This window comes from Galendromus occidentalis, unplaced genomic scaffold (genome assembly GCF_000255335.2).
Source record: "Galendromus occidentalis unplaced genomic scaffold, Mocc_1.1 scf7180000077439, whole genome shotgun sequence".
NCBI lineage: Eukaryota > Metazoa > Arthropoda > Arachnida > Mesostigmata > Phytoseiidae > Galendromus > Galendromus occidentalis.
This window is the reverse complement of record NW_003805427.1, coordinates 15,518-41,250: the sequence shown is the minus strand read 5'-3', so window position 1 is coordinate 41,250 and position 25,733 is coordinate 15,518. Positions and strand designations below refer to the sequence as shown.

The window sequence follows — 25,733 nt, the reverse complement described above, 5'->3', positions numbered from 1 at the left end:
GCACTCGGGCTCATTTTCGACTTCGGCATGATTCTCGTTCAGCTCCTCAAAACATTCGATGTCGAGAATCGCTGGAACGCCACGCCGTGACCTGCAAGTGCACGTTAGCGATACAGCGTGCTTCCATATCGTCTGTGTGCGGTCCGACTCGGAGGCAGCCCCACGAACTTCATTCGGATATATCGAAACTACTACTTTTCGCTGAGATTCAATGGAAAGGTCTCCGATAGTGCAGTCGATTGTATCCAATTATCTCTATGAGAATAAGCTGTCACTGTCCCGAAAGCTTAGATAGAGCCATAGCATGAATTTTAAGTCCCGGCTGAGAGACGGAGCTCTCGCCATGGCGAGGGACGACTGAATATGCTCAAATATACAGAAAATATCGAAATATGCGTTAAGCTCCGAAAACCCCCAAATATGCGGATATGCCTTAAAATATGCGTTTCATAGAATTCCCATCCCTACTTATGAGACTTGCAAGAACAAGAATCCCTGCAGTGAAAAATGAAGGGGAGGCGAAGTCGAGTATCGTCACTGGAACCGGTAGAGCTCTATTATTTCACATATTTTTCGATTCGAGAAGACTCTGTAGTGCGAAATTCTACGGACAACGATTTCGTCCGCTTACGGTTTGATTTCGCCTCTTTGTTGAATGTCGAGAGCCTTTTGTGCATCTTGACAAATACCATGACGACATGCGTCGACATTTTTGTGGGCTAAAGTCGGAAGATGTGCTCTTTGTGCACTACAATCACTGATGGATGGTACGAATGAGTGAATCTCAAAAGCATACTCCTGCTCTGAAAATGCATCTTTCGACGTTCTCTCTGCATTCATTGATGCATGCATGATTCTCTCTCTCACAGTGTCTATAGCGTAATATTTCCTGTCCTTTGCGGACGACACAACTCTTATTCTCTCGCACCACGACCCACGTTCCCTCGGTCAACTGAGCTCCAAGGCAATAACAAGAAACAATCAATGGATGGTCCGCAACGGTCTGAAGCTTAACGCTTCTAAAACTAAATTCATCCAATTCGGGAGGGACGCACCGGACTTGGCGATAAGGATCCACAACCCGAACTGCTCAGACGCCATTCTGTGTATGTGCGAGAGAATCGAGATGGTGACTTCGCACAAATTTCTGAGGCTTCTCGTGGACCGAGATCAGAGGTTCAATTTACATGTCGAGGCAGTATGCGGGAAAATCCGGTCGGGCATAGCTGTTCTCACAAGGCTCAAATACGTCAATTCAACCTCGCTGAAGATATCAATTTACTTCGCGCTAGTGGATGCCCACATCCGTTATATGATCCAAGTCTACGGTGGCACTAATGAGTCAAGGTCGTCGGAAATCCACGAACTCCAGAAGAAAGCCGTTAGAATTGTCCTCAACGAACCATACGATGCTCACTCCTCTCCGTTATTCAAGCTCAACATCTTCGAATTCAGAAAGCTCTACGCGTTCAGCCTAGTCGTTTCGCTCATCTCCACAAGCCCGGCTCTCCCGAAACCGAAACATGATCATCGAACACGTTTCAAAGTGACGGGTTCCTTGGCTTTGTCGACCCGGATGAAAACACGCAATAGGAGAACGCCGATCGCGAACTCCATCAAGCTCCACAACAGCCTCCCATTCGAAATCCGGAACTATACAGGCAACTTCCTTGTGTGTACGAGAGCTCATGTTAGATCTTCGATCAAACATTACTTCCTGAACCTGGACCTAGACGTTATAGGTAGGATACTCTACTAGTCACCCTGGATGAAGGGTTAATAAATTCCCAACACATCAAAAAAATATATGTAGCGTGTAGTGCGCGCTCTAGCCACCCCGTTCGAAAAAGCCATCAGGGATATTGGAAAGCATCACCGCTCGAGACTGTTTTCTCCTGGGCGTCCGCGGGCTCGGTCTCGGAAGAACGATACCTAGTCCTTCATCCTCATCGCCGAAAGATTCGTAAGAAATCGCTTCCACATCGGCCCTCGTGCTAGGGGTCACCGTCTCCGATCGTCCCCGAATATTGACTCGCAACACGAATGGGTCCGAATAGCTCGCGGAACATCGAAGATGCGGGTTCCAAGATCCCAGGGTCGCTTAGTTCGGGAGTCACCGCTGTTCCCGCCTTCATACACAATCTAGTCATTTCCGCCGCTTTAATCTGCATCCTCCGATTTCGGTCTCCCCTATAGGTATCTCTCCTAGATTTTTCCGCGGGAGATCCAATGAAGATCCAATCAAATTATCAGCGACCATCGAAAATGCTTCGGACTCTTCAGGGTTTGGCGCGACCACGGAAATCTCGAGCTCGAAAACTGGCGTGAGTTTCCGATCCAACAAGGATATGCAGAAAACTAGAGGGGAGCCGTGGTTGCTCAAGCAATCGTCTTCGCCATTCGTTCAAGCTCGTAGTATCCGCTCAGAGACTGCCCCTCGCCCTTGGGGATTCGTGCGAAGAATGGGGTCTCGAAGTCTTGCCGCTTCTACAGAGGAGTGAACGTCGCGAACCAGGTTTTCGTGCCCCCGTGCATCGTTGTCTGGGCGACTCCGAAGGTTTCCGGTTCGAGCCCTTCATTGGAGGCAGGATCCATCTCTAGCCGTTCCAAGCTATCCTCGGGCTGCTTCGCGTCCAACCGCGGTACTTCTATGCATAGTATCAGATTTTCCGCTAGGTTAGCCAGTGCGTCAATGATTTCTTGGTGCGCTTTCGCTTCCGCGATTTCCCGTTCACCGCTACCCCCAAGTTTGTTCTTGCCGCCTTGTGCCAAAAGCTTTGCCGAGCGCAACGAACTCTACTGCGATTGAATTCGACTAGCCGCCAAATCGGTAGCGACGCTGGAATCGATCAGCGAATCAGTCTGTCCGTATGATACATATTATGATCTATCTCCACTTTATGTGAATGTGAATATGCATCTCTCTAATGTGTATCTTCGAACACAACAGGGTTATCAAGCTGAATTGGCGAAAAAGCTTCGTTAACTTTGCAAAGCCGGGCTGATTATATCCGCTTGGCAGTCAGGTACCGGAGGGATGACGAGAGCATTCCACACCTTTCGATTCTGGATCGATTCGCTTCGACTTCATTCCGACTTATAATAATAGTCGACTCATGATACTAGTCATTGTCATCGCGCTCCCGAACGCTCCTAGTTCTGCGCTTCGGCACCTGTAGCGCGCCGGAGCTCGAAGTCGTCTACTCGCGCGGTAGCAAGTCTCTGATGGCGATGAGATTGATATCGCAGCACTAGGGAAGTGAATCGATAGCTTTGGTGCTCAGATTTGGCTTCATGTATCGGAAAAAAGCAATGATGCTCATGTCACACTGTATCTTTCGGCAGTTCTTGATCACAATCGGTCAGTCCTGGGTAATGCTTCACAAAAATCAAGGAGCTCCCCATTAGTCGTAGGCAAACGTTCCATATGCTCGGAAACTTTGGAACCCTTGACAACTCGCGGCGATCTTGAGCGGGATTAGAGGGGGATTCATTAAAGAGAGGAGCTGGTGAGTGTAATTTCGTTATGCAGCTGATTAGATCAAATTTTCCAGTTCATGCACCGATCTCAATTCCGGTAGGCATATTGCACATCGACGAAACATGGAGCAAGGATCATATTCCACTCTCCGAAGGCCTATATAATATTGGCATTTTCCATATTCGAAGGGAGTTTTTGTAGGTTACGAATGCTCGCATGTACCATCTTCCTTTCCCCGATCGGATCGACGCCGACGTACTTACTCGCAAAAATTGCATTGGCTGAGCTCATAGCCGAACCTGCTTCAATTTTTCCCAAAGGATAGCATTCGAGTCCACGAACGAATCCGCTCTTGTCATTGGTAGTGTGAAATCACATGGCAGCGGAGGCAGTCAGGAATGATTAGGGGATTCTATTTCGAAGTTCCAACAAGCGAGAACTCAGCTCTGAAGCAAAACGCTTTCCTCGAGAGAAGGCCGGAGAAAATACAAAAGCGAACGAGCTCGCAAGCAGGCGAGTGACCGCGCTTGGAGGACTGGCTCGAACGTTCTCCGACGTAAGATCGCATGAGTCTCTGGACCCGCGCGAAAACCTCTTGACGCCCAAGAACAGTCAGGCTCAGCTAGGCTCCACCGTTCGACCCCTGAATCGAGTTGTGAGCCCGATCGAAGGAGAGGTTCGACAAACGATCTCTTCATCCGCTTGAACAAGCTCGTCAGGAGGACGCATGATGGCAGGAGCTGGGTTCCTTCCGCAAATACTTTCCGCACAACTCGCGCTTCCGCAGCAGCCCAGTCATCCCCGCGCCAGCAATGGCCATGGTGAGCGCTGAAGAATTGCAGCCTGCGAAATTTCTGATGATGGCCTGCGCGACACCGAATTTGGGAAGCCAATGTTCCGCGATGGACGAGCTCAATTGGTTGTACCTCCGGGACAGAAGTAGCGTCCGTTCGGACCTTTCAGAGGAATGTGACCGGGCGCTCTCGAGGGAAGCGACATTCCTCAACTGGACTCAACTTGGTCACATAAGAACTTCACCCGTCGAAAGTCCTGCTGAATATATTGGATATCGCATCCGCTAAGGAGGTGCTCCCCGTGGAGCATCCTAGTATATCGAACAATTTTAGTCATTGAACGAAAGATCATACCCGTTCTACCATTCGCAATGAATTCCGGGGAGATCTTGGCTCCTCCACCGCCTGCCGAACTTTTCATGAAAGGAGCCTTATCCGTAGCTCCTTCTCTCATCAGGATTGTATGGAAAATTCTCTCTTCTGCCCTAACCGTTGGGAAGATTTCCGCGTTGTCGCATATTCTTAATCCGAGGAATCGTCGCTCAGCTTGTCGAGTCTATCACTTGACATTGTGTCAATATCGAGGCGAGATTTGGATGCCTTCAGCTTGCGCGCTCCACCGAATGAATATTCTATGATGGTAATTTATCCGAACTCTCCCATTTTTTTCAGGACTCGAAGTCATCACTAAGCTCGCTTAGAATGTTGACAAAATCCAGACAGGCCTCAACTCTGATCTGGAGATGATGCTGATACTCCTCATGAGTCCAATGAGCCTCGACTCTCATGAGAGTTGTCCTCCCGCTTAAATGTGCTCTAATCGGTAATTCTTAGCTGCATGGGGTTAAGTGAGATCTGAGTGCGCTCATCGATAATTCAAATGTTCAACGATCCAAGTAGCTCACGGCTTCGTGTCTAGTTTCCGTCATGCAATAGGCATCGATTTCGATAGGGAGACTCACGATAGGGCGTGAGGAGCTGGCTGTGGTTCCCGGTATAGAAAGTCCTGACCCGGCCCTCCCAGGGAACGCAGCATGGCATGGTCCCGCAGCGAGCGATCTGATGGGGAACTTCGCGTCCGACATTGGAGGTCGATGTAACGCACCATAAAGGAGACCATGAGGCAAATACATTCGGCGTATCGACATCGACCATTCACCGTTCGGGAGGTATATCAACACGGCGAGGGATCAGAGCGATGATCCACCGTGTTCGTCCCCACCACTGCGTATTCTGATCGCGTACTCCCGCTCAACTCGGACGACCGCGCCGGAAGCGGGCGACTGATGGAAAAAGCGTAATAGCGAGAGCTTCCAGTTGAGGGAGATGCGCTACTGATGAGATCTTGTCCGAAAGTATTCTTATAGCAGGAGCTCCCAGTTCAATCGAATCACGAGGTCGATTGCAAGCTGGAACCAACCATTCTCGGGCATTCCTTAGTCGTCGAGCTGACTCTGTGAGATCGGGACACCTTACATCGTGTGAATGAGATGTGGGTCTGCTGATCGTCGACGATTGCTCAAAGCTCGATGACCCCACGAGTAACTGAGCAAGCGACTTCCAACTCCGCATGCGCCCGAGAGTCCAATATGTAGAAAACACATTGAATATCACTGACGCATGCTCCAAAAACGCAGCTTAGATTCGATCATGCTCCCGCGAGGATGAAACAGATGGCAACAGAAATTGCATGCGGCCCATTATTCATCCAGAATGACACCGGTTCTGGTGAATGCATCGTCGAACTTTTTCGCTCGGACTACGTGAAAAGTCAGAAGATTTATCGTTTGGCAGCAAATATTGAAGAATCGAGAGCCTCGATGAGATCGTGGAAGAGACTCCGCTCAGCAGCGATTCGCGACTCGGAAGGATCGCTTACAGCGGGTCCCCGGGACTGAAAGCGCAGCATCGCGCGAAACCGCGAACGTGTTGCCCGATACTGCGTGCGGCAGCTTCCGGAATCCCTGTCGCTATCCCCAGGGCGCCGAATCTCCATCCGTCCGCGGAGAGCGTCCGATTCGAGCGGGAAAACGGACATCCGTCGATGACCAAGCCTCCGTGAACAAGCTCGTCAGTGCCGGTGTTCTCGGGGCTCACAAGGCACTCGAATACAGACTCGGCTTCGAATACATGGCGAACACCCGCCGACACAGGATGAGGCGACCCTCCCATCGCGCAATCAAAACGACACATCTCTGGTCAGGCTGCAGCTGCCCCTGAGAGAGTTTTAGCTGGGAGGATGATGCACCGACTCTAGCCACCGATATTCTTCAAAGGCTCATACAGTTCACTGCTCCCGTCGAAATCCCCGATTTTCGGGTCTGAATGCCCCAGAGAGCGATTTGCGCAAAGGATACCCGTTCCTTGATTCGGTGCTCGCATTCGTTCCCGGATACTGCACTCCTGGGGCACTTGGGCTGTTTAACGGGTATCTTGCAGATGTCCTCGTTATGAGCGTCGTTGATTTCACATTAGTTTCAACAGGATATCTGTCCGCAACCCACATCTCTAACCTGAGTTCCTTTGTACGCAATTAGACGCGCTTTTACGATTCCCTCGCGATTACATTCAAACTAGTCTTGAAAAGCCGAATATGTCGCAAACGCGCTTGGGAGCGCTCCACCCCTGCGCGATGCTCGATGAGTGGGTATCTCTGATAGGACTGAACACCCGCGTGCTATGTGGCAATTCGTCGTGTCGCAATCTCATAGGGAGATGTCCGCGTCATGAGTACCGAATATCCGACGATAAGGTCTTCAGCTAATTGTGAGCGAATCTGGCATCGGAACATCCACCCGAATTCCTCACTCCCGAGGTCGGAGACAGAAAACAGATATGCACAGATACTTACTATTGTTAGAAAATGCCTTGTCCATCCCGGGGTCGAGTAAGCGAATCTAACCCCTAATTTCTAATCTGACAGCTTGCCAACCTCTCCGAACGCGCTTGAGAGCTCTCATCCTGGCTAACATCCTATTCCCCGCAAAGGGTTCCGGTAGAGAGCACAACCGAGAACGCGCAGCATTCCGAGGAGACTCGATAGGATCTCGAATGGCAGGCCATTCTACCGAAAAACATATACCGGCTGTAAGTTGCGTAAGGTATCTCGCTTCTCAATGCTTTTGATGTGACGCCAGCATAATGATTGTCGAACCCGCTACGTTCCATCACATCGAAAAGTCACTATGATACTCGATCAATATACTGCTTCAAACGATACAAACTATTCCACCCGATACACAGTCTTCGATCCGCAATATAATGCTCCGATACAAATCTTTCTATTCGATACGTTTTGAGCCAACCTTATCCGATACATACTATATCATTCGGTACATATTATTCCATCCAATACATACTATCACTTTCAATACATATTATTCCATTCGATACTTACTATTTCATCCAGTACATATTATTACATCCGATACACACTAATCCTTTTGATAAATACTATCTTATTCCTAACATACCATCGTGATCAATGATCTCCACCACAATCGAAACACACTTCCCCTCGCGCTTTCGAGGGACATCATAACGTCCCGAGGGAACTTTATAGATCGACACTGGCTGTACATATACTCATCGCATTCGAGGAATGGACAAGAACGATCTAGCGACCGAATTCAAAAAGTCACAGAGACTTTCGGTCGGTGTATATTCCTATGATAGACTCGACGGAAAAAGGCAGGCTACTGACGAACACCATTCGTTCATGTAGGCTCTCCAAGATACGATTGAATCCGATGGTCTCTTCTCCCACACCCCAATCTCTTGCCAACGAAGACAGACAAAGCTCCCCTCTTGTGATTACCCGTCTGCATACAGTCAGTGATACGACAAGGAACGGTTTCCGACCATGCTTTCCCCTCGAAGATCGCGAATCAATCGATGACTTTGCCTTTCTCCTCCGGCTAGCTGATGAGCTCATTCTTTCCTGGCACTTCATCAGAGGGATACACTGTGAATCATTTAAGATTTCGGTGGGTTCGACCGTTGCAGTAAGCTTGCTTGATGCATACATGAGATAATCGTTCCGCGTTGATCCCACGACGCCGACGTTCGATCTCGAGACGAGATAGGATAGGCACCTAAGGCGGGGAACCCTCACGAGAATATTGTGCCGAGCTCTTTCTGACATGAGAACTCCGCCAGTCATTCCCTCACACGATTGTCGCCCACTAAGTTTCGGATTGACATCGGAGGCGAGTCGAGCTCGGACTCAGCTGGCTCTTAATTTCGAAACTCTCATTCGAAGGGACATATGCGCTTTCAGCGGCGCCTCTGTGATCGTTCTCCGGTAAATTAAAAAACCGGAAAATTAAGACATTGTTCAACGCGGTGAGCTTCTCAGGGATATAGACTGCACGACGCCGGCGCACGGATAGTCTCAAGGTGGGAGGGCCTATTCCGCAATCTTTGATATTCTTACCGGTATCATACCTATGCCCGAAAGTTCCCTCAGAATTCAGGCTCCAGTTCTTCGAACGACTCCAACATTGTTCCATGGAGCTTCGGCCAATTTCCCCAGTTGGTTGAGAATAGTGCTTCGCAATTTTGTGTATACTATAGATCTGCTGACCATTCTCCCACTTCCTCCGCCAAGTTGCATTGGATCTCGAGTTCGACGTATCTGACCTATGACGATCTCTTCTCGCTACTCGTCCTTAGGTCGCCCTCCAGGCTCTCTCTGATCGCGTCGGCGATGGCCGCTGCCATTCCATTTCATCATCATTCCCGGTTCCATCTTCGCACTCACGCTCCCATCCTGCGAATTCGCGTCACGATCAATGTCCTTCCGATTCACGGCTTCATATCACTACTCTATACACAGGAACCTGTTCGGGTCTACCCCAGGACCATGCATGAGCATTGAGATGCGTGAAATCCGGATCATCATCCGGTTTCGGTTCCAAGCCACTTCCCCTCTCGTCTCACAGGCTAAATACGCTGCGCAGTCTCATCGCTGCTGATCTCTCCCGTCAGAGTGCTATCTAGACGCTACTACATAAGTACATGGACGATTTGATCTCGTGTCGATATTGGGTTCCGATGGCCCCCTTGCCTCGTCCCGCCGATTGGCCGCCCTCCGATCACCGAGATAACCCGCAGCATCTCCCTCGTGGCGATATTTGGGGAAGTCATGCTTCAAAATCTGCGGCACGCAGAGAAGATCACGACGGTAAAGTACACCGTTTCGCACCGTGCAGTCGTGGAGGGCATCTCTCAGGCCCCAGGGATCTTCCGCCATTCTACAAGCACCAGAGCAGCGTCTGCGTGCTTTTCTTGATGAACACGCTCTTTTCAGAGGGGTTCCTCGAAGTCGACAAGCATTGAGCTTCGGCGTTCCCATTATCCTTGCCCTCTCGAAGCACCATATAGGAATCGTAGTCTCGCATTTCGAGAGCCCATCGGAGGAGCTCCGGAGACAGGATTGCCTGGCTCTCAAGGAACTTGAGCGATGCTGTCGATGATTACTCGGAACTTCCGGCCGTAGAGGTTTGATACAAACGGAACCTGTGAGCGGCTCAGACGACGGCCAAGCGCTCCGTTTCACAGCGGAGCGACATTTCGATTCGGCTCTCGACAGCCGTCGGCTTCCAAAAGTTAGACCCTCACTTGACATTTCTCCTCCTGTGCCAGCACCGCGCCTAGTCCAATAGCATTGGTATCGGTATGAAGCCGCGTCTTCGGCTAGGTGATCCTCGAAATGACGTGGGACAGGCTATTCCTCTATCCGCATCTCAATCCGCGAGAGCACCTCCTGCTCGGGGTGCTCCTCCGCTCAATGGATGCACCAAGCTCTAGAAAGTCGTAACGAGGCGCCGCGAGTTCAGCGGAATCCGAAATTCGTCGGTGGGCGCGGCTCAGACCTTCTCCAGGTTTGGCGCAATACCTTCCGAAGTGACCTTGTGTCCCTAGTATTTGCCGCGGATAAACACTCTTTCGCTTGCAACTCGAGCCCGGCCTGCTGGATCACTCAATCGCAGGATCGCAAGACTAATTTAGAGTCGGCGAAGTGTCGATCGAAATTTTCGGGATAGCTAATGATAGTATCATCAAGGTAGACGAGCGCCATCAAGGGAGTCAATGAGAATGATCGCGTCGTTCATAAGAGCTTGAAGAGTTTCCGGCGCGCTTGCCAATTCGAAAGGCATCTTATTCGAACAATTTTTGGAGTACAGAACGCCGTTTCCTCCCCCGGCGCTGCGTCCGGCTCGACTTGCCAATAACCGCTCATCAGGTCCAGCGGACTGGAACTTCCTGAGAGAGCTCATCATTATAGACACCGGATAATGGTAAACGCCTCTTTTCGTCTCGATAGTCAGCTTGCGTTGATCTATGCTAACCCGAACGGAACCATATTTTTCTTCGACCAATACGAAGGGAGAGGTTCGTGAACTTGCCGTAGGTTCTATAGTATCGTTGACGAGCATGCTGTCGACATCTTTGGCAATCGTCTGTTTATGGACCCGGGTTGCTAAACGGGCCGAGAGAGTTATCGAAGTTGTATCCCCCGTAGGGAAGGTTTGTCGAGGAAAACTTGATAACAATACACGCAAACCGCGCTTCTTGCAAAGCATCAGTGATCCTACCCGTTAAGTAGCCTATTTTCCATAGTTTCGCTCCCCGCCACAGGAGACCAACCGCGAGTTTCCTCCCGCTGTTTCATGAAACCGAAACTCAGGATCCTCGTTCGATTCTGATTGAAGGACGCTCCCGTGATCCCTCTCTGTCTCCTGGCCGATTGTGAGCTTGAGCTCTCGATCGAGGAGCTCAGACGCTCAGAAAAAACAGTGGCAGGTAATATCTTCGACACTACCGTTCGGCGTGAAAACGTCAGATTCATCCGGTGTTGTTCTGCTGAAAAGGACTGAATAATGTTTTGAACTTGAAATGACTCATTCCTAATCTTGATAAAAATGGGCAATGGTTGGATTGAGATTCCATTCTGGCTTTGGGGTCCGTCTTGACTCGACTAGACGGGTTCAACATTTCTCATAATATATGGAAGTCGCGGTGAAATTATTCTCTCGCACACAGGATCCAATTTGGGCAAGTCTGTGGGTTTCGGTGGGTATGTATATCCATGATTCCACTGAGATTGGGTACTTTCTTATTCCTACAAATTTTGTAGCAATTGTGGCATAATCTGAAACTGACGGCATCTTCGTCCGGGGAATATGGTGCCAAATAATGTGCCATCTGAGAGCTGATCGGCTTCAAATCCCGTACAAACCAGATGCGATCGCAAAGATCGCATTTGTGTCCAAGTTCATTATAGGAATACATGCGACGGAACTGAATGGTGGCACGTTCCCATAATTGAGTGTATGTGAAACATCGTGTCAGCTCAACTTGACCGTCATAAGAATCGTCTCGACTTGGCTGGTCGATCGATGTTGAAATGTCATTTGATTCGTTAACCTTCCTGCGGGCATCGTCAGCTCCAGTACCACATGACACGACCGATGAAGTCTCTCGGCGACGCTTCCGATATTCAGCTGATCTCTCAGCAGAAGTTTCCTCTCTCTTCACTGCCCTGCCCGCTGAAGCTTCCACTCGCCGTATGTTCTACCTCATGCTGGTGGGTTTTGACCGCATCATGGAAGATTCACAATCTCAAATCATCAATGCTGATGACTAATGAAGAATTTTATGTAATGAACTCGACGGATTCCTCCCATAATAACGAAGAACTCTTGAGTAGCACTAGGTGTATATCCCGACCAATCACTCAATTTTGGATGTATGATCTAGAATCTAGAGGTTCGGGATTGAGCGTTCAATTGACACCACTCATGATTCCCTATTATTCCCAGTCATCTCGAGCTCAACTCTTCGCACGAATTTCAAGATGATTCGCGCCATCTGTTCGAATTTCACCTCCTCGCACTCCTCCGCTGCAGAAAGGTGTACTCCCATCGACCAGAGATTCTCGTGGCATGGCGACAGCTCGAAGGGAAAACGATAGTAACGCTGACTAAAGGAGAGAGGGGAACAAATCGGCCCCCATTGCGAAATGTCTCATGTTTCGCATGAATATGTCCTTCCTGTGACCCCCTGAGTCGCAAATACAGCGCGACCGTAGAAGACTGAAAATCCCCTCGAAATCAAACAGTGATTTCGAATCAGAATAAGCTTGAGACATCTCACACAACCTTCATTCATGTCACATTAGAGGCCTCCCAGAGGTGTGCATGAAACGCCTTCGGAAAGTGTCTCAGAAGTCGTGACTCGATACCAAAATAGAACGGTAGTTTATGCCGTAAATTCGCGTTCAAATGAAACCAGCTACAAAGTTCTACGTTCCCAGGTTTCCGAGATCTAAGGCAGAGAAAAGTTACAACATTTGTGACGCAAAGGACGAAGTACCCTCGATCTGTATGGTCGATGAAATTAAAGACGTTTTCACGTCAAAAGTCTCAAAAAAACTATCTATGCGTGAACTTGAATGTGACTAGCTATTCAAAGCACGTTAGCAACGGGCGCGCAGCCGCGAGGCGAGTTGAGTGGTGAAGACACCCAGATTAATTAGAATATTTCCAGGGCTACTGGTCACTTACGCTGTCTCTATTGCTACTATTGCTCACGTGGCTTACAATGAGAATCGTATGATCAATTCATTCAGCAGAGTATTAAGGATGCATGATACACTAACGTGTGAGTCATAACGCGGTTCTACTCTAGTGAAGTGCACAGTTTAGATTAAGATTAAGATAGACTATAAATCACGCCACAGGTCGCTTTCGCAATGAAGAGGAGCTACTGAAGTATCGAGCCTGAACTTGGATGAGGCACGCATTGAAAGAGAGCTGGAACATGAATTTTGGATTAAATGGTCGTCAGTCTTGGCTCAAGGATCTCTCGACAATCCAGCGACCAAGACCGGCAATAGATTTGGATGGAACAATTCAAAAACCTCGACTCACTCAGCCTCTCGGCAGAGGCTGACCTCGTTGATGGAGCGATTCCGAGGGCGCTTCACAAGCCGTCTCGAGATTCCGCAGAGCTCAGAATACTGGGTCGTCCATCGCACCCAGGAGCTCTCCAGGACACCAAATAGAAAAAATAGAAACGGTGCCGAGTCGATGCGTTCTCAGACAGAGAATTCAAGCCCTGGAAATCATTTTTAGCATCCGGAGCAAGAGAAGAAAAACGCCTGAGGCAACGACTGAGTTGAGACTCCATTGGAGAGCACCGCGGACCTTCCTCATTCATAACACATCGGCTGAGTGGTTACAAGGCCAGAAACTGACCGGCTGGACTGATGCCAGTCCGCCCGCAACCGTCGCGATCCTTGCTTTTCTGAGAAACTGTAAAATGGTGACATGGTGAGTACCCTACTACCGCGGCAGGAGGAATATTTTCCAGCCTTACCGCCAATCTATTCATGAACACGGAAATAAATTCAAATCATCGTCAATGTCCGAAGCTCTCCTGTCGCGCCCGAGCGGAGGCTAAACCAGACTCTGCGAAGCAAGTGACGAAGGAAGCATCCCGGTCGGTCGGCCGTTTGACCTGCTGCCTGTATACCAGCTCGTCTGCCTTTCTGCCTGTCAGCGGGAACGGCATCGGCTCAGCGGTGAGCTATGGTCTGGAACCTGCACAGATCATCGGTCGCGTCAGATCTTCACCGCATACCTCAGGATCTGGGTTTTGCTCCGCTTCAACTCTCTTCAGCCCGCAACTCCCTTCAAAGAGAGCACAGTCGCCCGAAAGAACAGACAGAGAGGCGGCTAGGTCGCCGACCGGTGCCCTCCTCGTAGCCTGCTTGCCGAAGATATTTTCTATGGCAAATTCCCCGATTATAGCTGGTTGACGACAGGTGTCTCCTCTGACTGAGAACGCCAGAAGCCTCGTTTACGTACCCTTCACTTGGCTGTGCCGATGCGGTCGCTCAAATGTATGCACCCTGTGGCTTGACACCCGCAAGTCGATTCTTGGAGCTTCGCGGTAACGCCTATTCCTGTATGAAGTCTTGCTGTTCGACTTATGATGTGCTGGAGCCCAAATGACCCACCCGCAATCAAGAAGCGGGACCCCTGTCTCCCCAATCGACAAATATGCTGTCGCCCATTTCACGCTGTTCTCACTACGGCTCGTTTCAGGTGAACCTCGGTACGTTTTTTTCAGATTTTCCGTGTCTCTTCATTCTGCATGCTTCCAATGAAGCTCGGAGTCTGGCTCTAGTTCTCTTTTGAGCCCGTCGAGGTTTTATTTTTTCACCTGAACGAGACTTCGGAGAAATGGCGCGTTCGGAAGAGCTCAGCAGAGTGAGGATCCGGGCAAGAACAACACCGATGATTACCGAATCCTTCCGAATTTATTGTTTTAGATCGACCCTTCGATGATTGATTCAAGTACTTTTGAATGTACGCTCAGGGAGGTTTTCGCCATGAGTGCTTTCAATCGTCATATGTACATTATGAGAAGAGGTTCAAAGCTCCAGATGAGCGAACTTTTCAGAAGCAGAACAGCATAGCTTGCTATAGAGTCGTATCCTCCTTGGGTCGATCGATTCCATCAAGGATCCGACAGCATGTCGGTGGACTCTGGCTCCAAGAAGAGGTGCTGATTGACCGACCGGAGTAGAATTCTCAAGCGGTAGGTTGGGAGGACTTCCACGACGGAGGAATACTCAATCGGCCGGCCTTCTACTGATGACCCGGTTCAAAAGACGGCTCCGTACAGGGAAATATTCCCGGGCAAGCGAAAGCCAAGCGGACTGTCGCCTATTTTCTCGTTGGCTGGATTCCCAAGTTAGCCTACTGTCGGTGAACACCGTGTCTACGCTCCGGACTCAGCCATGATTGCGATTTGTGGCTGGAGTTAGCCTTCCAGGCGCCTCGCTATCAACGACGCCGGTAGTGCCGTGACATTGGCACCCAAGGAGTAGTTTCGAGTTGTGCGAATGCTTGGCTCGACAGATTCCAACCGAAATTGAAGTCCTCCCGCTGCTGATGTCCAGCTATACGTAGACTTGCTGCAGTCTCTCGATCGACGAGTCCAGTAGAAGCTCGCCGGCTTCATTCCCGATTGCAGAATCACCGATTCGTCTCACTGGTGACGGAAAAAAATTGAAGGGGAACCGATAAGTTCGGTTTCTGGACCCCCGATCCGATCGACCGATCTTCGTTGAGGCGAATATCTCACAGAAACAAATCATCTGACTGCTTGAACTAATCACAGAAAGACCAGAACGATATAGTGGAATCGTTGCTGAAATAGCGTTTAGGAGAGTTAGAAGGGCCTTCGCTCCCGGAATGTAAGCGGAGAGCAGCCGGTTAGATGTCTGTTGATTGTCATACGCGTCAACAGCTTATAAGCATACTCCAAACCTACTTGTTCGTCCATACCGACTGTCGAGCAGCAAGACAGCTCTACGAATATATTTCCGAGGGTGAATAGCCTCCCGGGTTAGGCTTCCGTCCAAAGCGTGTGATCGCGGTAGATTAGGTTGTGGAAATCAGGTTGTGGAAATTAAGGTGTGGGAACGGCGCGGCGGTCGCGCCTGCATAGATATTGATTCCCGATGGTGCAATTAAGTGCGCGTCCTATTCCGAAATGGGCAAACGATACGCGATGTCTCCATCTTCATTGCGAAGCTGACTGTCAACGTGCACAGCATAATATTGTCGTCTCCGGTTCCGCTCTGTCTCGTAGGCGTCATGGAGAGACCTATGGATAACGGGCTCCACCAGTAGACTCCGTATATCCAGTTGCTCGCTTTAAACATTCATATATACTACATACTCTCATACATAGGTATTTAAGAACTCGTTAGAAAATTAAAAGATACTAAACGGTATAACTGCTGCCGTTGCTGGCGACTTCAGTGATCCCGCTGAGGTTTGATTGTCACTCCGAATCGGAAAGCGCGCGGCAAAGAGGTGAGAACGTCGATCGCTCGCAGATGAGGTGCGCAAGCCGCGCATCGGAACGCTTTCATTAGCGCTTCCTTTCGACGTGAGTGTATCTTTCTGCTTGCTATTTCGCCCGCGACGACGGCACCCGACAGAAGCACGTAATGAGCATCAAACGATGTAGGGGGACTCATGGAGGATTGGGGGAAATTATCTGAATACGTTCATCTTTCGTTAGTAGATTCGATCATGAATCGTTCGGGGACGACACAGAATACAAATGACTTACGTACGACTCGAACACACGAGTCGAATCTCCCGATTCCGGTGATCTGACGTACCTTCGAAAGCTAGGCGTGTCCAGGAGAGGGAGACCGTGTAGTTCTAGGGGGGATTCACTCCTTTCAAAGGATCGTCGATGGAGATGAGATGGAGATGAAATATCGCGGACGTAATAAATGGACTTCGCTAGCACGTTGAAAATATTTCTCGGGTTCTCGAATCCGACCATCGAGGTAAGGATGAGCCGAGTCGCCGCCATCTAAGTGGGCGTTGTCCTTGGCCTAGCTGGATACGGTTCCTAGGGCACGACGTGCCAAGTACTTGTTCTCGTTGGACCTACGCCGATATGCAGCAGCATTGCAGGGTGGCTGATGGTCGGTCGAACGGAATCTCGAATCTCGCTTGTAGCAGGCGACATGACCAGAGGCGAAGACCGTCGAATCTCATTTGGTCAATGAGCAGTTCCGACTGTGGGAAGATCGAGTCGTCCTAGCTTACTCAATGTCGCTTTCGTGGGAGAATTCCCTTCGGATTCAATTACTCGTTTCTGAACGCATCTACGTCCAAAGCCACGATGGGTTCCTTCCGCAGAATCTGCGATCAAACCAGTGCCGAGTGTTCCAAGGATTTCCAGCGACCTGATGAATTATCAAAACTTCGACCGTGTATCGAGAGGCTTCGCGGCTCCGATGAAGGTTCCCTGGATCAATTCGCATCACATATATCTCGCCTGGTATAGACGTTGCATTAGTTGCCGACGGATTGGTGGAAGACAACTCGGTTTTCTTGGATCTGTTTCACAACTTTCCCTGGAATATTGCCGCGCTCCGGGAATCTTCACAGCATCATCTTCATCATCCGGAGATAGACCGACGATGGAATAAACGACAGGCTTTCGCCTGGACAGGCGACATCGTGCCTCCGAGCAGATGGCAATCCGTTCCTGATCGTGGGCCGTAAATGGCTTTTGCCCGCGCAGGCAACATCGCGGATTTGAGTGAGCAGAATTGGTACGCGTCCCTGAAGGGGTTCAAAGTTCTTTCTGATTCGGCCCGGAAAGCCTGCGATCATTCTTGTTCTTTGGTGTCTATGGGAATCGAAGGATCCTGACGAATCGTCGCAGCGGATTTGTGAACGGAATTCCTGCAGAACGAACTTCTCTTCTTAGAAGTGATTTTCTCCCCGAGCCCATTATGTCTCTCCCACGAATATCATTCACTAGTCACCTTTCCGAGCGATGAAGTTCCCGAATGAGAAGGTTCGAGGATTGAGGATGTGCGATGCGGGGAGGAAGGCAAAAATGCCAAAATCGGACTACAGCACGATCTTCTATTCCGTGTGCTCAGACTTCTCGATTCATGACGAAACGGCCACGCAGCGATAGGAGAGGGACTTCGTAGCGAAGAGGCTCTCACGGAAGGGCTTCTCACAGCTCCGACGCTGGGGATTTCCAGGGAGCAGGTGTAGCGCATTTGCCCAGGGGACAAATCGTAGTTCGCAGACGACCTGTGCGGGGAGATAAGAACCCAAACTGCCCGCCCTCCCAGCTCAAAAGCCAACCTGATGTCCGCAATTCCATTCCTGGCCCGAGGATCAAATCTCCTCATTGGGACCCCGAGGTCAGATCTTCCGAAGGAAAACAAGCAGCGAAGGACAGCTTTACTCCAAGCTCCAATACAGGGGCGACTCCGCAGGGGATTTCATGAACAGGACTGGTGACGAGTGGTTCCGATAGTATAAGTAGATACATATGTCTCATGATGACAGAAGTATGGAATTTACAGTGCTAAGGATTCACGATCCAAATCACGTGGCCAGACATGTTCGATGGTAGCTGACATCCTCATGACCGCGACAGAATTCTCCGGAATTACTTCGTACAGTTGCAGGGAACTGAGGTGTCTTCGCACCCAGCGTCTGAGGCCTCGGTTGAGCTTTCCAAGCTAAGTGGGTCCGTCTGGATTGAGATTCCCTAGGACCGGGTGGCGCAACGAATCTGATGAAAATCCGCTCGTAGCGAGTCTAAGAGCCCTAGCGCGTCAGATGAGCCCGACCTGCAATATCACGATCACCACGATCACTATGTAAGGCGGCACTACCGCTTTGGGAGCACTTCCAGAAGTCGCACACTACGTTCACTGCACATCACGACGACACAATATTCACTTTTTTTAACCGCACGAACGCTGACTATAACTGACCGTTGTACTTGAAATGAGTTCTCCGGAGGCGACCTCGATCTATCGCCCAAGACACTATATCGAATTGGATGTCAAAGTTCACTTCCCAGAACCACGTGATCTCGATGATAACGGCGACGCAGATGACTGATCAGATCCGTCGTGGAGTTTCAAGCTTGCTTAATGATTCCTCAACTTTGATCGCGCACGTAGGGATGAATCATGCCGTGAAATGGCTTCCAGATGTTTCGACAGAGACGCTGCAGCAGTGCAAAACATGTTTTCGAAAGCCCGCTTCCGCGGTGATGTGTCGGCTTCATTCTTGATTGATTTCCCAACGGATTTCAAGTTTCATTGCATTGAAGGTAAATGGGACATTGCTGTCTTCAGCGAGATTTTCTGATTTTTCAACATTACTCTTTCGCCTCGGGACCTCATTTTCTGATGCCTTGAACGGCTGGCCTTCAGCTCAAGTCTGTAGCCACGATGGCGGACGGCCTTGGCAGACGGAAACAGATGCCGGGGACCAGGCCGAGGACGGACGCGCATTGAGCAGTCGGTACGAGCAACGCTCTGCAGAAAAGAATGGGCTTTCTCGCTAGCTAAGCGGAATGAGGCTCGAACTGCTTCATTTTACCTGAGTCCACGTTGAACGGAATTGGGCTCGGTACACGGTGGGTTACGCAATCTCTGTCCTAGTCGCCGCGAGACACTTCAATTTTCCTCAAAAGAATCCGCGAATCCACATGGATGGATGGACGTATGGATGAAAGGATGGATGACTTCCCAAGAGCCTTGTGCGTGCTTCTTCAGTCGACGAAGGGATTTGACCCAAATCTTCTTACGGATGGAGCGGAATTGTTGGACGATGTTGTTGGAATCAACTCAAAACGACACCACCTACTGTGATCCTTGCCTATGCAACCCGACTTCAGGGTCTCTCCTGTAGTGAACAACCCCGCGTTGCACATGTATGCATCTTACACGCACTTCTGAATGGAAACGAATCACCTTGCTCATCTCGGGCTGATTGAACGCGGCCTAGTCAGATTTCAATTATGAAGTTTCTCGCTCAAGCTTCCAAATAGCTCCATCGGTCCATTTGAATTTCTCGCGATGCGTAGGTTGACCTAGAGTGTTAAAGCGAGCGCGTTGTCCGTACCTAAGGGACATTCATCGGGAAATATCGGATGAGGAGGCAGCTTGACCTGACAAAATGGCGGCGTCGATTTCAATGCGAACGTTGGCAGAGCCCTGGGACGCGAGCAGCTTTTACGCAGTACGCAGTTCCATCCGAGACAATGAGCACGGGTTGCAACATGGGCTTGATTTCTTTTCCTGTGTCCGACAACACATATGGCACATTCGATGCTCGACAGCTCGTCGTGGCGTCTCTTCCTGGGACGAGTCTTCGACTACGTCACGATCGTCGACGAAACTAGGCCAGCTTTCTAGGGTAGGCAACAAAATTCCGTTGTTCTATCTAGGGGAGCGGCGGTCGCGGAACGTCTCCCTGCCGTAGTCGGATCCTCTTCCAATAGACAAGCAATAGTTCTCTGGAGCAGTTGGTAGATTTCTCGGACAGAACGCCACTCACTTTGGTTTCCATATGTTAGATCCCGATTCTAAACATTCATGTCTGAAACGCCTGTCGAATTCGATGACAATGCAGCTGATGTCGCATGATGCCGATCAATTACGTTGGCGTGCTTGCGGAAACTTGCCACGAGGCGAGATGGAGACTCTATGACGCAGTTCAGGGTATGACGTCATCGACGCTTCTACGCAGTTCCTTCTGACTATGATATCCCGGGGTGGTACGCATCGTTTTTGGTCCGCGGTGAGAATTTCTGAGTGATTTCCACAGGGACATCCGCCGCGAAACCATCAGTAATCCACCTGATGCATAGAAAATCGCCCCTTTCGTCTGCCATACCTAGTTTCATGGCACGACGCCCGTCCAGTGCGATGGAGGTTTCAAGTATAGAAGGCGAGCACGCTCGTCCAAAGGGGTAGGATAAATACCTGAATCCGTCGTCGTTACGAACGGATTACAAGCCTCTGGGAACACAAGCCTATTGTGGCTGATCAAACCTTTGCTGCGGATTTGGTCTCCTCAAGATGGCGGCCTTTTGCAGTTCAGCTCGACGCAGGCACCACACCCAGCGAGTCGTCCTTCAACGAGCTGAGTCGCGGCCCGAAGCTTATATACTACGCGACCCCCTCACCCGCTCGATGACGCATTCCCTGCGGAGTCGGAGAGAGGGACCGGAAAACGAAACTACTCGAACGTTCTCCCATTCACCCGAATTCTCGTCGTGGGCTTGTTTCCACAGAACGATACGGACGAAAGCATTCGACTCACGGGACATGAAATGGCAGAGACAGCTTCCGGGTGACTCATTGTCAGGAGAAACTTGCGGGCTGACGTTTATGGCTGACCCTTATGACTGAGAAAATCTAGAACGTGGGTTCTCAGAGCACGACATCGTGGAAATTTTCCGTCTCGGGTCTCGGCCCATCGGTCTATGCTCAGGAAAAAGAGGTCAATTCAACACCAATGTTCTCGAATTCGGCTCCTCGGTTACGATGGGTAGCGAACGTTGACGCCGATCGGCTTCGTCGTACGGATTCACTGTTCCCGACGACTCAATGATAGTTTCCATTATTCATTTCGAAACATTCGTGCTCTACTAGCGAGTGTTTTCAGTCCACATCTGCCAGAGGTGGAGCCTTCTAAATCCATGAAATCTCTCTGATCGGAACCGGGACTTCTTGAATCTCGAAAATGCTGTCGAAGATACTGGGGGAGCATTTGTCTCGATGGAGATACTCGCCACAACTTCACTACCGATCCCGTTCGAGCGAAATGAGCGCTTCCGGGAAGAGCATGGTGAGGAAACTCGACGCAAAGGTAGGAGAAATGGATCCGTCTAAAAAGGTCCGAAGCTCCTCATAGGGTCCGAAGATTGGCGACCGAATTTCCCATGACCTCTGCATCGAGGGTCTTGGCGAATGAGTCGACTGCGCGATGATCCCAGGGAGCACCTTCGCACAGCTCTCTGCCGGTCGACTCCGCGAGCCGCTGCGCCGCCAGTCGGGAAGCCCCGATCTGATTGTGAGAGGGAGTTTCTTCGCGTCTTGGACTCGCTTCCCGGGCGTCCGGGCCTCTCAGGTATTCCACTTTGAATCGTATAGCTTCGGAGCTTTCGATGCGGCTCTCGAATCGGTTTGAAATCGAAAATGATGAATATTGAACGAGTGGCGATTAGGGCTGTCAAAAACCCGTACTCTTCGAGAACCGTGGTTCACGGGTACCCGAGAACCGAGACGGCAGAACCGCGGGTAAGAATCGAGGAGAATCGCGATTTTTCCTCGCTCCCGTGTGTGTTTGCGGAATACTTGACTGATGTCTCGACCGCCATCTTACGCGAATGAACTGAGACTCTTTAATTTACTTCCGACAAGAGCGAATAAGTTTCGGACTCGGAGGTATTGCTCAAGGTGAAAATGTCATCGTGAGCTTCAGGACGTAAGCTCGCTCTATTCTCCCCCGATATGAAGTGGAGTACGCTGGAATCTCTCTATGGTTGAACGGAGGTGGGTGGGACGGCTTCGAGGATTTTCTTGCACAATTCGAGAGAAAGCGTGCATCAGCGACGTTTTGTCGTCATTCATCACACAGAATGGCTCTCACGGTTCATCATTCGCTTCTGAATTCCGGCGGAAGACGTCGCGCCGGCTCTATCCAGTTCCAGAACCCGCGGGTACTAGGAATCGAGAGAATTTGCGCGATTTTAGGACCGGAAAAATATCCCGGGTACCCGCGGGTTCTGGAACGCGGTGCGGATCCATTGACAGCCCTAGTGGCAATCATTGGGCGCAAAAGCAGCTGGGATTCCAACCGAGGAAGGAGAATTGTACAATCCCCTGCTGCGGTCTCAGGCTTGGCAATGAAGGGTGCAATTCCATGTCTGACGGATTCCGTACCCAACAGTACTTCGAGAAAGCTTGAGGAAGTGCTATCGGAGACGGGCGTGTAATCCGGGAATTGCTTCCTGACCTGGACTGTAGCACCACCCATGTCTACGAATCTAGGTGCGGGGGAGAACTGTACTGAACGAGCGTTGATGTCTGAAGTACGACGGTCCGAAATAGCAGATGGCTTATGGTCATGGTCCCATGGCGAGGTACCATGACACATGGTACTTTATTGATGCCTTTTGAAGGAAGTGGCATTGTAGAAAATTCCGTTCAGCGTCGGCGGAGTTAGGAGGTGAATCCATCTATTCTGGATTACCTCTCTGCAGCGGGGATCCGCGCTCCAAGTCGGCGGAGTTCGTCCCTCTCAGGGATTACCGCATATTGTCGTCGAACCTGCCAAGGAAGTGCGTCGAGAGAGATCGAATTGCCATTATAGAACCTGGAGGGCCGATCAGGGGAACCTCAATATGGCAAGTTTCGTCCCGCAAGGAGTTCAAAGCACCGCGAGATGTTGCTCAGGCGAACACGAAGTGATCCCGGGGGCACTTCGAGCATGACGGTTTCTTTCGGAGCTCTACGAATGTTCTCCTGATCCCTGATGAGACAATCTCCTCACACGAGGTGCTGCTATATATGCACTCTGGAGAAATTAGGATCTAGTTTTGACCTCCGAATGGTGCTCTCGGGTGGAAATCCAGATCATCTTCACCCGTCTCCTGGCCAAATGATGAGGGACATTTGTGTGTCCTCGATAGGGCATGGTACGTGAGTATGTGCCTCGAATGGCCTCTCCCGTTCCAGGGGCCACTGGCTCAGTCGTTGAAGCCACTCCACTAAGGGTCGATGCAAAAATTCATGCTCTGCCTACAATGAGTCGTTCCGTGCACAATCCCAACCGCGTCGCGGTTACCACAACAGCAGCGATAATAGGCCATTTGGTCTCCTCATCGGACACATGGGATCAATAGAATCCAACAAATGCTGCCTAGGCTAAGAGGGGTAGAAATTAGTCTTCGGTTGTCGTACTGTACACCTTGTCGCAGGACTCCATTGCTGACGAAATATCATATTATCTACGACTTTGTATACGCCTGCTCCCTCTCTGGCTTCCTTACTCCCCCGGAATTGATTCTTCACCTCGTGGGTGTGTAGAGGAGAACATTTCTGATGGTCGCGATACGCTCCTCGCCATTCCCTTCATAGCAAAAACCTTTAGAAACCCCGTCGAAGATTTCCACCCTCTCAGCCTTAAAAGGCTCCTCGTACTGCTTGTTGTGCGGAGGTGGAGCGACTCTCACGAGAATTCGGTCGCACTTATCCATCTTCACGAACCTTTTGCTATGACGCCCGTCGGACTGCTTGTTCTGCTGCGACTTCTTCCTCATCCCACCCTCCTCGCTGCTCAATGGATTCAGATGGTCAATGAATGGATTTCGGGTGGTCAATGAATTTTATGGAGTTTTCAATGCCCAAAGTCTTGTTCGCTTGAAGAGTTTAGGCTTCTTCTCTCTCTCAGCGCGAAGCAAGGACTGCAACCAAGAGTGCCACAAAACAAACGCTTATGATATTCTAGAGGCGCCTCCGAACTGCTTCTCCAACCGCCAAGGGAATCCGGCTTAATACTCATATACATCTTCAGGTCCCGGATCAACCATTCTGCTAATCCGTTTGATTGAGGATGGTATGGATTCCCTGTTTGGATCTCGAGAATTCTCTGTTTGGCCCAATCACGAAGCTGCCTGCTCTCGAGAATTCTCGACTTGTCGTCCAGAATCCGCTTCATGTCCTCGAAACCCTTTTGCTACAGAAAGCGAATGACCGCCGTCGCTTTCTATCTGCAAGCGCATGCGAAGGCATGTCGCGTATTCCGGTCGATCCCTGAGATTCTCGTTTTCACCTCAAGCTCTGCGAAGTCCGAAAAATGAAGCCGTCTTTGGCACGAGCAGCATTCCATCCGGCCTAGGACGGATCTTGGCCTTCATTTGGCAAATTCCGCCAGATCGCACATAGCTGCCAATAAGCAATAGCTCGCGTCGTCCCAGGCCAGGTGGGAAGCTTGGCGATTTTCAAATACGTTCTTCAGATACCATCATGATCGCCTGAATGTTGAGAATCATGAGACAGTTCTACAATCCTCCTCCTTCCCTTTTCCTCAACTTGGACTCGTCCCATTGCCAGTGACACCGATGCTTTGACGCAGTGCACCTGATCTAGCCACGACCTCGACAGCGCGTCTGCCTGCTGAATTCTCTATCCTGGCGCAAGTACGACCTTATAATCCCTCTCACTGAGGCTGGCGACCCATCGCCCAATGCGCCGTCTCGGTTGTTTCGATGCGAGAATCACCATCAAAGCACGGAGTTCAATCTTCTAAATCAGCCTGCGTTCATCGCGGAACGAATAGAAACACTCCACAGCCTTTAGCACAGCTGACGCGTCCTTCTCTTACATCGAATAATTCCTCTCCGCCGACGAGAGTGTGTAGGAGTGATAACCGACCAGGTACATCTTCTTTCCCGTCATCGGAGATCCGGTACAGCACAGCGCCCGTGCCCGAATCTGACAAGTCCGTCGTGAGAACGAGCCGCTTGCTGGAGTCCGGCAATGACAACACCGGATCCACCGTGTTCAAGAACTTCAAGCTCTCGAAAACAGTCTGCTGCTTCACTGTCTACTCCGTCAATGGCTTCACGATCTCCGCACAATGCTTCATGAAAGCTCGGAAATGTCCGCAGAGGCCCAAGAGAATCCACAAGTGGGGTGAATCCTCAGGAACCGCAAACTTCCTAACCCTTTCGATGAACTCCTCCTAGGTGTTGTTCCTCGGCGTCCCATCGGGGTGACGCCCACGGAAAACTACGGTCAAGCACGGAATCTTTGACTTATCCCTGTTGATTTTCAGCCATGCGTCGACTGCGCCGGACATTGGTCTTCGGGTGTCCGACTGTACACCTCGTCGTGGTAAGACTTCATTACTGACGAAATATCATCTGCGACGTTGCATACGCCTGCTCCCTCTCTGCCTCCCTCAGTGGAGTTCTTGCAAGGACACTCTCCTCACTGAACACCAGGAGGAACGAACCGAGCCGTGATTATTCAAGTGTTATGTCGTACAGTCTCCTCGTTCATTTTCCGTGGTCCT

The 25,733-nt window shown here is 50.3% G+C and overlaps 1 protein-coding gene and 1 long non-coding RNA gene across 2 annotated transcripts; one reads left to right on the top strand and one right to left on the bottom strand.

Annotated features, from left to right (window-relative positions):
• Positions 1 to 895: 895 nt before the first annotated feature.
• Positions 896 to 1,759, top strand: LOC108864234 (uncharacterized; the record flags this gene model as incomplete). Its single annotated transcript, XM_018639446.1, has 1 exon — positions 896 to 1,759. A coding segment is annotated over one exon (864 nt), but the record flags the coding sequence as incomplete, so codon positions are not given.
• A 12,827-nt stretch (positions 1,760 to 14,586) lies between these two features.
• LOC108864236 (uncharacterized) lies at positions 14,587 to 20,783 on the bottom strand. Its single transcript, XR_001951181.1, has 5 exons — positions 18,629 to 20,783; positions 17,654 to 18,481; positions 16,487 to 17,582; positions 15,625 to 16,359; positions 14,587 to 15,501 (listed from the first exon to the last, which is right to left on the bottom strand). It is a non-coding gene; the product is annotated as an uncharacterized LOC108864236 (long non-coding RNA).
• Between the last annotated feature and the right edge of the window lie 4,950 nt (positions 20,784 to 25,733).